General features: G+C 24.4%; 1 protein-coding gene across 2 annotated transcripts in view; it reads right to left on the bottom strand.

The window, feature by feature from the left end:
- Positions 1 to 15,843, bottom strand: part of LOC117178058 (protein dopey-1 homolog) — a 178,781-nt gene that overhangs the window by 64,454 nt on the left and 98,484 nt on the right. For both annotated transcript variants that reach the window (XM_033369267.1, XM_033369268.1), the window contains exons 15-18: positions 11,194 to 11,565; positions 5,115 to 5,253; positions 4,841 to 5,012; positions 136 to 347 (exon numbers count right to left, since the gene is read on the bottom strand). In XM_033369267.1, coding sequence (XP_033225158.1) covers positions 136 to 347; positions 4,841 to 5,012; positions 5,115 to 5,253; positions 11,194 to 11,565 — 895 coding nt within the window. The remainder of the gene's footprint in view (positions 1 to 135; positions 348 to 4,840; positions 5,013 to 5,114; positions 5,254 to 11,193; positions 11,566 to 15,843) is intronic.

The following is a 15,843-nucleotide window of genomic DNA, read 5'->3' as shown; positions in this document are numbered from 1 at the left end:
AAACAAATAAACTTTTAACATTAAATTTTTAATTTTAAACAAAAGAAAACCATTTTTTAAATATTTTTAGGATTCTAAAAAATTTTAGGACGACATGCATGTAAATAATAATAAAAGAAGGATGTAAAAACTTACTCAAAAGATCTCTGAAGGTGGTATTGTCATGTGTCATTAGATTGTCAATAATAGTTCTCCAGTAAGGCAAACAAGGAGCTGTCATTTGGAAAAAAGCAGGATCCAGTAACAAATCGAGAACATCTTTGCGCCATGCTTTCCTCGTATATTGATACCCAGATAAAGAACTCAGAAGTTGTGAGCAGGCAGTGAACGAAGCAATATTTTTTGTTCTGTTAAAAAAAAAAAATCTCTAAGACCCCTCAACAAAATAATTAAATTTTTAACACAATAGTTGAATTTTCATCCTAAAAAGATAAATTCCCCACAAAAAAAAGTGCCATAATTTATATTTAAGAAAAAAAACAACAGAATTTTAAAACGAAAAATACAAATTTTCGAAAAATAAAGACTTTTACCTCAAGAAAGAAACATAAATTCATCTAAATATGACTTTTTAGCAAAATTGTTTCATTCTCTACCAAATAGTTACCTTTTTATCAACAAAAATGAAATCTCTCAAAATAGATGAATTTTTATTTGAAAAAAAAAATAATTTTAAAAAAATGGTTGAATTTGTAACCAAATAAGATTCCAGATAATTTTTTAAGATCAAAATATGAGTTTTCAACCAAAAAGTATAACTTTTTAACAAAATAGTTTAATTTTTAACCACACAGTTGAATTTTTATCCAAGAAAAATGAAATTACTATAAAGAACAGATGAATTTTTTATTTTAAAAAAAAATTGTTCTACGATAGTGGAATTTTCATCCAGAATTGTAAGCATTAAGATAATTTTCTGCTTTTCCAAAAAGATCTCAGTTTTCAACACAAAAATCCGATTTGAAATAAAGAAACAATTTTTTGGGAAATAGTTGAATTTTTAACAAAACAGTTGCATTTTTATCCAAGAAAGATGCGATATTTTTACTAAAAAAGATGAAATTAAAAAAAAGACGAATTTTCGGAAAAAAATAGTTTTCATCCAAAAAATATTTCAGTTGACTTACCAGCAACAATAAATTAATTTTAAATAAAAAGTTAATGTCTACTAATTATTGATATTTTAATCCAAAAAGATAAAATTTCGTCCAAAAATAATGAATTTTAAAACTAAAAGACGGATTTTTAACAAATAAAGACTTTTCCTCAGAAAGAAATATAAATTTATCGAAATTGTTGAAGCTTAAAGCCAAAAGACAAATTTTCTCTACAAAAATTTAATTTTCAAACAACAAAAAAATGCCTTTTCAGCAAAAATTAATTTTACACGAAAGTGATTATTCAATCAAATCTTTTAAACAAAAATAGTTGAATACCCAAGCAAAGAAGAATTATTTTTAAACAAAAAGTGGTGATTTTCATTTTTAAAAAATGTTACTAAAGAAGAATTTTTAAATCAAAAAGATCAATTTTCAAAGAAACATATAGATTTTTGAACAAGCGATTAGTTTCTATGAAAAAAATAAATATTTCAATCCAAAAAGACTAATTTTTAATCAAAAAGGATGAATTTTTAACAAAATTGTTTAATTCTCTACCAAATTGTTACTTTTTTATAAAAAAAATTATTCGCTCAAAATAGATGATTTTTTATTTTTTTTTAAACTGAATTTTAAAAAAAATGGTTGAATTTGTATCCAAAAAAAGATTCCAGATAATATTTCAAGATCGAAATATGAGTTTTGAACCAAAAAATATGACTTTTCAACAAAATAGTTTAACTTTTAACCAAACAGTTGAATTTTTATACAAGAAAAATGAAATTACTCCTAAAATAGATGAATTTTTAAATGAAAAAGATCAATTTTCCAACAAAAATAGCTGAAATTTCTATTAAAAAGGAATTTAGTTGACTTTTCACGCACAAAAGATGATAAAAAAATAAGTTTCCACAAAAAAAAAAATTTTCAATCCAAAACGATAAGTTTTTAACCAAAAAGAATGACTTTTTAACAAAATGGTTTAATTATTTTGTTTAAAATTCGTATTTTTGAGTTGAAAAGTCAATTTAAATCTATTTGAATGAAAATGAAACTCTTCCTTTATTGAATTTTTTTCTTTTTTTACTTAAAACTTCACCTGTTTTAGTAGAATTTTCATCTTTCTTGGACAGAAATGCAAAAGTTTGGTTGAAAATTCATACTTTTTTGTTAAAAGTTCTGCTATTTTGATGAAAATTTTAACTATTTCGGAAAAAATTTACTTTTTGTTTAAATTTAATAACTTAGTGTTGAAAAGAGAACTGAAATCTCCTGGATGAAAATTCAACTATTTTGTTAAATAGCTATTATTTTTGGTAGAAAATTCTACTGTTTTGTTGAAATTTCAACTATTTCGTAAAAAATTTACTTTTGGTTACAATTATTATTTTGGTGTTGAAAAATAAAATGAATAGTATTCTGAACGTTGAAATCTTTTGTATTCTTTTTTTATCACTGGAATATTTGAAATATTCTAAAAAAAAATTTTAATTGTTTAAAATCTTTAAAATATTTTGAAATCTTTAACTGCACTATGTTGACATTTTTTTCAATCTTCTAAAAAGTTTTTGAAATTGTTACAAATATTTGAATTTTTTTCAAATCTTTTTAAATGCTTATGAATTCTTCGAAATATTCTGAAATCTGAAATTCTAGTAGTCTTTTGAATTTTTAAAATTTTTTTTGTGAATTCTTGAAAATATTTGCGAAGTTTTTCTGAAATCATTTATATTCTTTCTATATCAATAGAATATATGAAATATTACAGATTTTTTTTTAAATTATTTAAAATCTTTGAAATATTTTGAAATCTTAAATTGGAATATGTTGAAATTTTTTTTAATCCTCTAAAAAATTTGGAAATTGTTTCAAACATTTGAAATTTTTTTTATGAATTCTTTGAAATTTTTAAAATCTTTTTAAATCCTCATGAATTCTTTTAAACATTTTGAAATCTTTGAAATTTTAGTGTTCTTTTGATTTTTTAAAGAAACTTGTGTGAATTCTTTTAAATATTTGCGAAATATTTCTGAAATCTTTTATATTCTTTCTATGTCACTAGTATATTTGAAATATTATAGAAATTTTTAAAAATTATTTAAAATCTTTGAAATCTTAAACTGTAATATGTTGAAATTTTTTTTATGAATTCTTTGAAATTTTTTTAATCTTTTCAAATCCTCATGAATTCTTTTAAACATTTTTACATCTTTGAAATTTTAGTATTCTTTTGATTTATTCAAGAAACTTGTTTGAATTCTTTTAAATATTTGCGAAATATTTCTGAAATCTTTTATATTCTTTCTATATCACTAGAATATTTGAAATATTATAGAATTTTTTAAAAATTATTTAAAATCTTTGAAATATTTTGAAATCTTAAATTGTAATATGTTGAAATTTTTTTTAATCCTCTAGAAAATTTTGAAATTGTTTCAAACATTTGAAATTTTTTTATGAATTCTTTGAAATTTTTTAAATCTTTTTAAATCATCATGAATTCTTTTAAATATTTGCGAAATATTTCTGAAATCTTTTATATTCTTTCTATATCACTAGAATATTTGAAATATTCTTAAAAAATGTTATGTTGTTTAAAAGCTTTGAAATATTTTGAAAAATTTAACTGTACTGTATTGAAAACTTTTTACATCTTCTAAACATTTTTAAATTGCTTCAAATATTTGAAATTTTTTTTGAAATTCTTGAAATCTTTTTAAATTCTCATAAATTCTTTGAAATATTTGCGAAATTTTTCTGAAATCTTTTCTAACCGTTTTATATCGCTGGAATATTTGAAGTTTTCGGGAAAACTTTTAAAATCTTCGAAAAGTTTTGGAATCGTTTAAAATGTTTGAAATGTTTTGAAACCTATGAAATCTGATATACTGTACACTTTTTCTAAATCTTTGAAATTCTTGTATTTCTTTCAAATCTTTGAGAAATGTTTATTAAATATTTGAAATATTTGTGAAATATTTTGTATTAATTTGAAATCTTCTAAAAAAATTTGGATTCGTTTAAAAGATTTTCAAATCTTATAAATAAGGTTTACTATACCAATTTTAAAATCTTTGTGAAAGTTTCGAAAACTTTTGAAATATTTGTGAAATTAAAAAAAAATCTTTATTGAATCTTTTGAAATTTTCTAAAATGTTTCAAAAATCTTTTGAAACAGTTAAATAAGTTTGGAATTCTTTTAATTTTTTGAAATCCGATGCACTATACCCATTTTTAAATATTTGAAATTCTTTAAATGTTTTGAAAATCTTAAAATCTTTGTGAAATTGTTGTAAAATCTTTGAAATTTGGTGCTCACGCATTTTTTAAATCTCTCAAATCCGTTAATCCTTTGTATTTATTATAATTCTGAAACTGAATTAACATAAAGATTATCAACTAATAATTTTTATAATTTGTAAGCGGAGAAGAAATAAAAAACCTATAGAATTAATCAGAATATTAAAGTCGTTTCGTTGCAATGTATAAAATAATTGGAACAATCTATAAAAACTGTCTTGAAGTCTCTTAATTTATTCTCTAATGAACAAAAGATAAATATTTTAATGAATAAAAAACTTTTTAGCAGCAACATTTCTTCTAAACGTGATCTTTCTTTTCACAATAGACTAAATTATTTAAATTACTCTTCGCATTTGAATAAAATAACTATTAAAAGCAACAACAAAAATTCAAATTAAAGGTTTTCGTAAAAAAATCAAGACTCTTTCAAAACTCACGTATGATTTTTGAGATAGGGTGTCACGTTATACATGAGATTCGTTAACAAAGTAGCGACCCTTTCTTTTTCCTGAGACCCGTAGCTGACGTCCAATAAAGGAGCCAAAATTTCAGCCAGGACAGTCTGCGCTTGAACACTATAGGCCGCATTCGGCAGTGTTCCGGGTGTCACTGAAAGTCAAAATTCGAAGAAATTTTCATTAATTTATTGCGTTCAGAAAAACATTTTTAAATATTTCGAAAGAGAGGCGAGAATTTCTATTATTTACGTACCGGCAGCACTTTTCCCTTCTTTTCCTTCGGAAGATCCTTCGGCAACATCAAAAACGTCCTCCCGCACTGCCAAATTTCTTCGCAACCAGGTTGTTTGTTCCAGACACGCGCCGGCAATTTGCGAGCAAGATTCAATTAACTAAAAGAGAACAATATTTTTATTTAAAACTCATTAAGACCTAATTTGATACCCCCCTGGTAATCAGAATAATTTATTATAAAATAAATTCAGGGGTTGTAATCAATGCGAGTGATATCTTATGTTTGAGAGGAAAAATTCAAGAACCGTAAACGGAAACTGAAAGGTCCGCACAAAGGGAAGGGAACCGAGGGTTTCGCAGATCTTACCCGAAGGGAAAAACGCGGAGAACTCGCTCGCCGATCATAGGCGAAACGATCGAGAATGGAATACACGATCGCGCCACGCACTACCGAAAACCGTGATCGGATGGACCGCCAGATTTCCAGACGGTGCCGCACCAATTGCGAAAACCTGGCGGACACTCCACTTACCTGTCGGTTCCTCGGATTGAGGGTTCTCCGATGTTCCTGTTGCTGGGGTACTCCTGAAATCCTGGGTAGCTGCTCGGTATTACGTCTGATGCGCGTGGATGCTGAGGGATAACTCTGGTATCCGAATTTGCTCGAGTATTTTAGAGGGAGGATAGGAGTTAAAATAAAGGTTGGCGAAAACGGAATAATAAAGGCTGGAATTTAAATATGGAAAAAACTAATTTTAATTCAATGAATATAAGCGTACAGGTTGACAGGAGATCGTCGGTAGGAGCGCAAAATACTCCGTGATCTGTCACGCTTCTCGGTCGAGAAGATACTCATTTTTCGTTCGTCCTGCCGATTTTCGCAACTCCCGATCTTCGAGCAAAACCCGCGCGCATTCCAGCGGTGGGGAGGACGGATCGGGCCCTGCCATTGGTCGCCCGCTCCTCTCACCCACTGGAATACGACAAGAGCCTGCCGTTCGCCGGTTCGCGGGAATTCTCCTACCTAAGACGGTGAAAGATTACGCGGAATCGAATCGCAGTTCTAGGTTTGTGATTGCAACCCTCCAACTTCCGAGAATAATTCGGCCGACTTATTCTCGAAAAACGGAGAATTGGAATCCTAAACCGAGCTTGAGGATTAAACCGATGGTCGTTAATAGGTGAACTATATCAAATTTTCTATCGTTTTCTTGGATTTCAATTCAGATTTATTAAAAACTTTTTCATTTTGACACGGCATGGATTAATTTCCAGAGCAAACTGATTAATTTTCAATTTATATCATGAATCTTTAATTCGAATTGTTGAATTTTCAACTAATAAGATTAATTTCTACCCAGAAAATAGACAAATTTTCAAGAAAATAGAAGAATATTTGTTTAAAAATATCTATTTTGCATTTAAAATAATTTTCAAAAAATAGAATAGTTCAATTTTTATTTAACAAAATTAATTTTCAACGAAAAATGTTATAGATGATATATCAACCAAAAAATATTATAATTTTAAATAAAAACAGTTTAATTAAGCCAAAATACATGAAATTTAAACCAAATAGTTAAATTTTCAACTGAAAAACATAATTTTTTAATCAACAATGGAATAGTTAAACTTTCGTCAACAAAATAGTCGAATATTTAACCAAAAATGATTATTTTTCATGTCAAAAATATAAATTTTTAAACAAAAAGACAAGTTTTCAAGAGAAGAGTTGAATTTTCAATCAAACAAATTTTTTTTCAAGAAAGAAAAGATATTACAACAAAATTAATTAGTTTTTAACCAAGAAAATTAATTTCTATAATAAAAGGTGAATTTTCAACATAATACATTAATTTTCAACCAAATAGTTGACTTTTCAACTTAAAGATCTTTTTTTCAACAAAAAATGAACAAGTTCAGTTTTCAGTTAAAAAATTAATTTCCCAGAAAAAAATTCAACCAAAATGATAAATTTTCAAATTAAATTATGATTATTTAATTAAAATAGTTGAATTTTTAACTAAGAATATTACTTTTAAACTAGTTAAGTTTTAAATTAAGAAATTGATTTTACACAAAAAAATGCATCCAAAATTATGAACTTTCCAATAAAATTATGATTATTTACTTAAAATATTTGAATTTTCAAGCAAAAAAAAAAATTAATTTACAACTAAGAAGATTAATTTCTACCAAAAAATACGAAATTTCAACAAGATACATTAATTCTCAACCAAATAGTTGAATTTTTAACAAAGAATATTATTTTTAAACTAGTTAAGTTTTAAATTAAAAAATTAATTTTCCACCAAAAAAATTTACCCAAAATTATGAATTTTCAAATAAAATTATAATTACTTGATTAAAATAGTTGAATTTCCAAGTAAAAAGATAAATTTTCAAACATGAAGATTAGTTTTGATAAAAAAAAATATGAATTTGCAACGAAATGCAATAATTCTCAGAAAAAGTTGAATTTTTAGCTAAAATGATCATTTTTCAACCAAATAATTGAATTTTGAGGTAAAAAAATTAATTTTCAACAAAAAATGGATTAGTTAACTTTTGGTTAAAAAAGTTTTGTCCAACCAAGCTGATAAATTTTAAATATAGTTGCATTTTTAACAAGATTAAATTTTACCAAAAGAGAAGAATTTTAAGCAAAATAAATTAATTCTCAACTAAATATTTACATTTTCAACTAAAATATTATTTTCTAACCAAAAATGAAATAATTAAGTTCGCAGTAAAAATATTAATTTCCCACAAAAAAAATGCAAACAAAATGATTAATTTTTAAATAAAATTATGAATATTTTATTAAAATAGTTGAATTTTGAAGCAAAAAGATGAATTTTCAACCAAGGAGATTAACCTCTACCAAAAAAATACATGAATTATGAATCAAATAGTGGAATTTTCAATTAAAAAATACATATTTTTAACAAAATAGTTGAGTTTTTAAGCAAAAAATATCGATTTTTTTTAACAAAAATAAAATATGTAAGCAAAGTTTCACATTAAAAATCTATTTTAAAACAAAAAATATGAATGAATTTTCAACCAAGAAGATTAATTAACAAAATACATGATTTTTCAACTAAAAAAGATAAATTGTCAACCAAAAATTGAGTAGTTAAATTTTCCGTTAATAACATAATGTTCAACGAAATATATGAATTTTTAGCTAAAATTATGGAATATTCATCTGGAATAGTTAAATTTTCAGTTTAAAAGATGAATTAAAAAAATTTAATGGATAATTTCTGATATTTCTTGGTTTTTCCAGGAATATAAATTTTTTTGATAATTCCACGTTTTTCAAGTATGGTTTTAGGTATGGTAGAAAATTCAACTCTTTGGGTAAAAATTTTATATTTTCTGGTTAAAAATGCAAAAGTTGGGTTGAAAATTTAATTATTTAGATGAAAATTCGTTTTTTTAGGTGGGAAATTCAACTATTTTCACTAAATATTGTACTATTGGTTGGAAAAAATGATCGACAAATATTTGTCGGTTCAAAATTTAGCTCTTTTGATAGAATTTTCAACTTTTTTGTTAAAAAATGCAACTGCTTAGTTGAAAATAAATCTGTTTTGGTTGAGGATTCAACTATTTTGTCGAAAATGAATCTTTTTTGTTGAAAATGTAACTATTCCAGTTTTTATTAAAATTTCATATTTTTCAGTAGATAATTTAAATACTAATCAAATGGAATTTCAAAAAAAGTTTTTCTTTACAAATACAAAGTAAAAGATTTTATTACGTAAATTTTATTTTCCATTTACAGAAGTCCTATTTTGATATTTTTTAAATAATTTTATGAAATTTGGTATAAATCTATTAAATTCCATTTTTTATACCTGGGTTGCTATATTTTTTCCACATTCCAAGTGTTTTTCAGATTTATTAAAAGATAATTTTAAAAAATTTAATTTAATGATTTTTTTCAATTCAGAATAATTTCTAGGTTCTATTTTTTTCATTGTAATATTTATTTAAAGTAAAAAATGTAAATTTTTTATTCGGTTTAATTTCAACCTTATTTTTTCAAACTCTAATCTTTTCTATTTAAATTCTTATTAATTAGGGCAGATTTTTAACATTAATTATTTTCAAAATAGAAACCTTTGGAACTCCATCATTATAAAAGGACAAGAAGTCTGAAAATTTTCCAGATTATTTGTTGACAATCTTAAAAATCTTTTTAAATATTCTCTTAAAATTAAATTTTAAAAATAAAGAATCATTTTTTTTTTATTCCAACAAGAATAACCTTTTACCAAAAAACAAGAATTTAAAATAAAATTCACGATTTTTTTACCAATAGTTGAATTTTAATCTAAAAAATAATTTGAACCATAAATTAAATAGTTAGAGTTTATGTTTAAAAATCAATTTATTAGAAGAAAATTTTCTAACAAAATAGTTAAATTTCCAAACAAATTAATTTTTAACTCAAGAAGATTAAATTTTCATCCAAGAAGATTAATATTCGACCTCAAAACAACGAACTTTCTACAAAAAGTAACATTTTTCTGGAAGGAATTAATTTTTAACTTAAATAATTCACTTTCAGCAAAGACTATTTTCATCCCGAAAAACACAAATAAATGTTTAGTTAAAAAATTAATTAATAGAAAGAAAAATAATCTTTCAACAAAATGAATTTTCAAACCAAAAAGACGATTATTACACAAAAAAGTGTAATTTTTAACCAAGAAAAATGCAATTCATACAAAAATTGATGAATTTTTATGATAAACAGACAAGTTTTCAAAAAAAAAAAAAAAAAAAATAGTTGAAGTTTTATCCAAAAAATTTTCAATTGGACTTTTTAAAAAAATATATGAGTTTTAAATTGATTAATTATTATTAAATTATTAATTGGTTATCGACGATAAATGGAACCGTTGCATTTTAAGTTAAACAATTAATTCTTAGTAAGAAAAAACTAATGTTAAACAAAAAATATCAATTTCCAACTAATCAGATGAATTTTCTATCAAAATAGACGAATTTTAAACAAAGCACATTAATTTGCAGTTAAATATTTGGATTTTAGAATAAATTTATAAAAAAAGATGATTTAGTCTACAAGAAGCTTAAATATTCTCCCAAAAATTAGAATTTTCATTAAAATACAGGAATTTTAAACCAAAAATTTGAATTTTTAGTTGAAGCAATTCATTTTCAAATAGAAAACGTAATTTTGAACAAAAAAATTGCTGTCAACTAAAATAATGAATCATCAACAAAATCGAAATCAAGTGTATTTCTGAAGTCTATTTGAAATATTTTTTATTCACTTGAAATCACTGTAATATTTGTAACATTTGTAAACTCTTTCTGACATTTTTCTTAATATTTTATAATCTTTTTAAATCTTCTAAACAATTTTGATATGGTTTAAAATATTTGTAATCTTTTGAAATCTTCTAAAAAATTTTAATATCATTTAAAATAGTTGAAATGTCTTGAAATCTTTGAATTATTTTTTCAACCTTTGTTCGTGAAATCTTTTCTGTTCGTTTGAAATCATTAAAAAAAGCTTTTAAATGTTTTGAAAGCTTTAAAACTTGTGCACTGCAAATAAAAAGGCCCAGCAAATTTCACTTTCCCCCGTTGATTTTACTTTCGCCCCGCTGATTTTACTTTCGCCCCAATGATTTTACTTTCGCCCCAATGATTTTACTTTCGCCCCACTGATTTTACTTTCGCCCCACTGATTTTACTTTCGCCCCGCTGATTTTACTTTCGCCCCGCTGATTTTACTTTCGCCCCGCTGATTTCTCTTTCGCCCCGCTGATTTCTCTTTCGCCCCGCTGATTTTACTTTCGCCACGCTAATGTTACTTTCGCCCCGAAAATTTTACTTTCACCCCACTGATTTTACTTTCGCCCCGCTGATTTTTCTTTCGCCCCTATTTTCAGGGGCAAGAGATGGCCATTTCAGTCGAGTATGAAATAAAAGAGTAAACCAGGATATTCAGATAGTAAATTGAAATAAATAAGTTATAGATTTGCTAGGAGAAGTAGAGAATCAAGTTAGAAAAGGAGGAAAATAATTTTTTCATAAAAATGGTTTACGTTTACCTTTGCGGAAATATCTTGCAGGTCCCTTATATCTTTTTTCTCCTGCATGGGTGGACACTTCTGTACATATTCATTGAGAATAGCCAGCAATAGGAACTGAGCAGGTGCAGTCAGAGACAATCCATCTTTTAATAATCCGAGTAAACAGGCCCAGGATTCAATGAGAGACTGTGAAGTATTACTTTGCATGTAGACATAGAGCAATTCCAAAACGGAAACTTCCAACGAAAAATCTTGTTTCACCCCATGGATTGGTGGAGGTGATTTTACGACTTGTTGTACAGTTTGCACGAGAGTGTCAAATGGCATCACACGAATAGCACTCACGAGGTGAACTATCACTTGCTGATTTGCACAAGCTTCCGGTATCACCTAGTTTTTAAAGAGAGATGTTTACAATTTAGAAAATTAAATATTTTTCCGAGTTCTGGCCTCGGACTCCCTGTAACAGACCGTAAAAAAATATTTCTACCCCCCCCCCCCCCAACCCCACAACAACCCGCCGTACTTTGCGTAATTTTTAGTTATATTTAACAAAAATTTAATTTCTTAATTGATTTTAAACAAAGTATTTTTTTGAATTTTTAAAGAAATTTTTGTGAAATCTTTCAAATATTTGCGAAAATTTTCTGAAAACTTTTGTATTCTTTTTATATCACTGGAATATTTGAAATATTTAAAAAAAATGTAAACTGTTTAAAATCTGTTGAAATCCTTATGAAATCTTTCAAATTCTTGTATTCCTTTGAAATCTTTATGAAACTTTGATGAAATATTTAGTATTTATTTGAAATCGTAAAAAAAAATTATTTTTTGTAAAATCTTCTAACAAATTTTGAATTCGTTTAAAATATTTTGAAATGTTATAAATATGGTTTACTATACCATTTTTCAAATCTTTACAAGCCTTGACATCTTTTAAAATATTCTAAAATGTTTCAAAACCTTTTGAAATAGAATTTTAAACAATAGATTTATTTTCTGAAAAATAGCAAAAATGTTCAGCAAAAAGTATGACTTTTAAACAAGATTGTAATATTTTCAACCAAACAATTGCATTTTTGTCCAAGTAAAATAAAAATTCTACTAAGACAGTTGAATTTTCAAATTAAAAATATACATTTTCAAAAAAAAAAAAAAAATAGTTAAATTTTCATCTAAAAAGATCTCATTTGAATTTCTAACACAAAAATCCAAATTTTGAATTATGAGTAAAATTTTTACACTTGAAGTTATAAACGCTCAATGATTTACACGTATACAATGGAAAGAATAATGCCCTAAATTAAAAAACTAATCGATGATCTTAAAATTTTTTAAATTATATATAATTTTAAGGAATTTTAAACTAGAACGATTAAAAATTGAAATTTGTTTACCTGAACACTTCTTAAATTAGAAAATCAATTATTTTCATTTTAAATAGTTTAAACATCTTCGAAAAGATTAAAATAAGTGATAAAAAATCTTGAGAAACCTAGAAGTTGTTTTAAATTTGTTAAAATTGAAAATTATTTATGAAACTTTTTCAGAGCTTCTAAACATTTGTCAAAATTAATTTAATTTTTTCTGAAATTTTGAGGAAATCCTGCAAATTCGTGAAAATTTTCTCAAAACTTGGATGTATAAATAAAAATTGTACATTTATTATTTGCAGACGAAATTTGAATAATTTTAAGAGATATGTAGACGTTTTGAAAAGATTCAAACTTAATGTAAAACTTGAAATGATAGCCTAATATAAAACAAAATGTAGATTTTCGCAGATTTTAAACAAAAAAATCAGATTCTTTTCAGGAATCTTTGAAAGGCTTCAAAAGAATAAAAACATTTTCTTAAGATTCCTAGACAAATTATTTCAAGAGATTATTTAAAAAGGTTTTAAAAGATTTAAATCAAATTTTCAAAAAAGATTCTGGAAGATTTTAAGGAAACTTTTTAAAATTTGCATCATAATTTTAAATCCTTTCAAAACTCGTGAATAACTCTTAAAATCACTTAATTTTTTCCTATAAATGTTCATTTGTAAATTATACATCAAAATTCAACAATTTCAGTCACAAATTAAACATTTTTAAAATAAAAAATTACATTTTTAACTTTCAAAGTTTAAAGGCTCTTCGAAATTTTAACGATTCCAGGCTTTCTATGTTAAAAAATTCAGTTAAAGATTCTTTCATTTTAAATATTTAGTTTCAAGCTACTTGTCTTAAATGAACATTCAAATAATGCTCAATATTTAATGATTAAACTTTTTCTCAATTCAAAAATTTCAAATTGAATGCGTTAAAATTTGAATATTTTAAACTAAAACAATATTTTTAATTTAATAAAAGCCTTTAATTAAGAATATATTATTATGAAGTTATTTTTAAGTTCAAAATATTAATTTATTAATCGTTATTTATTTACTTTTTATTACTTAAACTACAGAACCATTAAATTTATTTATACAATAAAAATTTGTTAAATTCAGCAATTCAACTAATTATTTAAAGAACTACTGAAATCGAATTTTCATGAAAAGTCTTCTTTTTCGGTAGAAAAAGAATTGTTTTAGTTTAAAATGAAAATTTTTAGGTTGAAAATTCATCTGTTTTAGTTGAGGATTTAAGTATTTTGTTAAAAATTCGTTTTTATTAGTTAAATCCAACTGCTTTTTAATTAAAATATTTTTTAAAATATCAAATGCTACACATTTCGTAGAAAATTCATCTTTATCGGTTAAAAATTGAACTCCTTATTTGGAACTTCAACTAATTTGTTAAAAATTAATTTTTTTATAGAAAATTGATAGAAAATTAACTTTTGCTGAAAAAAATTCATATCCTCGGGTTTGAAATACAACTGTTTTGCAGAAACAAAATTAAACCATACATGATTCAAAATTGATCTTTTAAAGTTTTAAAACTAAAAAATTTATATATTTTGTTAAAAAATCGCCTTTTTTGTAGAAAATACATTTTTGGGGTTGAAAATAAAACAGTTTGGTTAAAAATTCGTTTTTTAAATGAATGCAACTATTTTTAATTTTTAATTGAAATCTTTTTTGTTGAAATCTTTTTTTTTAAAGTTCATCTATTTTTAAAAAATTCATTTTATTGGTTTAAAAATTCATCTTCTGTAGAAATTTTATCTATTTTATTTAAAACTGTAGAAAATTCTATTTTGGGTAGAAAAATTTGGCTCAACATTCGTCTGTTTTAGTACAAAAGTATTATTTTTGGATAAAAATAGAACGGTTTTTTATTTTGTAATAAAAATATTTTTGTTCCAAATATCAATTATTACATTTTTCAATTAAAATTAATCTTTTTATGTAGACAATTCAACTGCTCTTCTTAAATTAAAAACTTTTTTCTGCTGAAATATTAAAAATTACATTTTTGGTTGAAAATGCATCTTTTTGGGTTGCAAATGCAACTCTTTGGTTAAAAGTTGAATTACTGTTCAAAAAGATTAATTTTTTCTTCTGAAGATTCATGATTTTAGATCAAAATTAATTTTCATTGTTTAAAATTAATTTTTTCAACTAAAAATTTATTTGTTTTGTTGAAAATTCAACTTATTAGCTTCAAAATTCAAACCTTAATTGCAATTTTTCTCCCTTTCTTGAATAACAAATTAATTATTTTTGAAGTTTAAATAAGTTAAAATTTGTTTTTAAATTCGTATTCTCAGAAAATTCAACTATTTGGTATAAAGTTAAACTTTTCTGTAGAAAATTCCTTTGGTTGATTGAAAAATTGTCTTCTTGCTTGAAAATTTAACTATTTGATTAAAAATTTATGTATTTTATTAAGAATTTACTTTTTGTGTATTCGCAAACCTTTTTTTTGTTCTAAATTTAATTATTTAGTTGAAAATTATGGGGAAAATTAAAATATTTTGCTTAAAATTGCTGTACTTTATTGAAAATGTTGAGACAAAAAAACTATTTACTTGTAAATTAGTTTCTTTATTTTTTTATTTGGTATGATACTCATTTTTTGGGTGTAAAATTCCACTATTTTGACAAAAATTCATCGTTAAGATTAAAAATTAATTTCTTTGGTTGAGAATTTCTGTTGTTTTAATTGATAATTAAATTTTTTTAACTGAGGATTTAACTGTTCCATTTTTACTTGAAAATTTATATCATTTATATTTATATCATTAAAATCCTCGGATATCTTATTAAATAACATGAAATATTTTTTTAATATATTTTAAAACCTCATACGTCTTGTAAAATCGTTCCATATCTTCAGAATTTCTAGAAAATTCTTTATCCTGAAATATTTCAAAAGCTTTAAAATCACTTCGAATTGATTAAATTTATAAAAAAATCCTTGGAATCTATTAAAATTCCCCAAAATACTTTAAATTAAAAGTTCCCAAAAATGCCTCAGAAGTTTTAAAGATGCCCTAAAATCTTAAAAACTCCTTAAAATTATTGAAATCTATAGAAAATTTTTCGAAATCTTTAAAAATATCCGGAAATATTTCAAAAGAGTTCAAAGCAATTCCGATTATCATTTTAATAGGAATTAGAAAAAAGTTAAATAAATAGACTGGGAAACGAGGTAAGGGAGGGGATGTACTGGGAAAAAGAAGAGAACAGAAGGTGTAGAATATGTGAATGGGAGGAGGAAACATGGGAGCATGTAT

The sequence above is a fragment of the Belonocnema kinseyi genome, chromosome 8, assembly GCF_010883055.1.
Source record: "Belonocnema kinseyi isolate 2016_QV_RU_SX_M_011 chromosome 8, B_treatae_v1, whole genome shotgun sequence".
Lineage (NCBI taxonomy): Eukaryota > Metazoa > Arthropoda > Insecta > Hymenoptera > Cynipidae > Belonocnema > Belonocnema kinseyi.
Note: the sequence above shows the minus strand (reverse complement) of the source record. Positions and strands in the feature narration are given on the sequence as shown.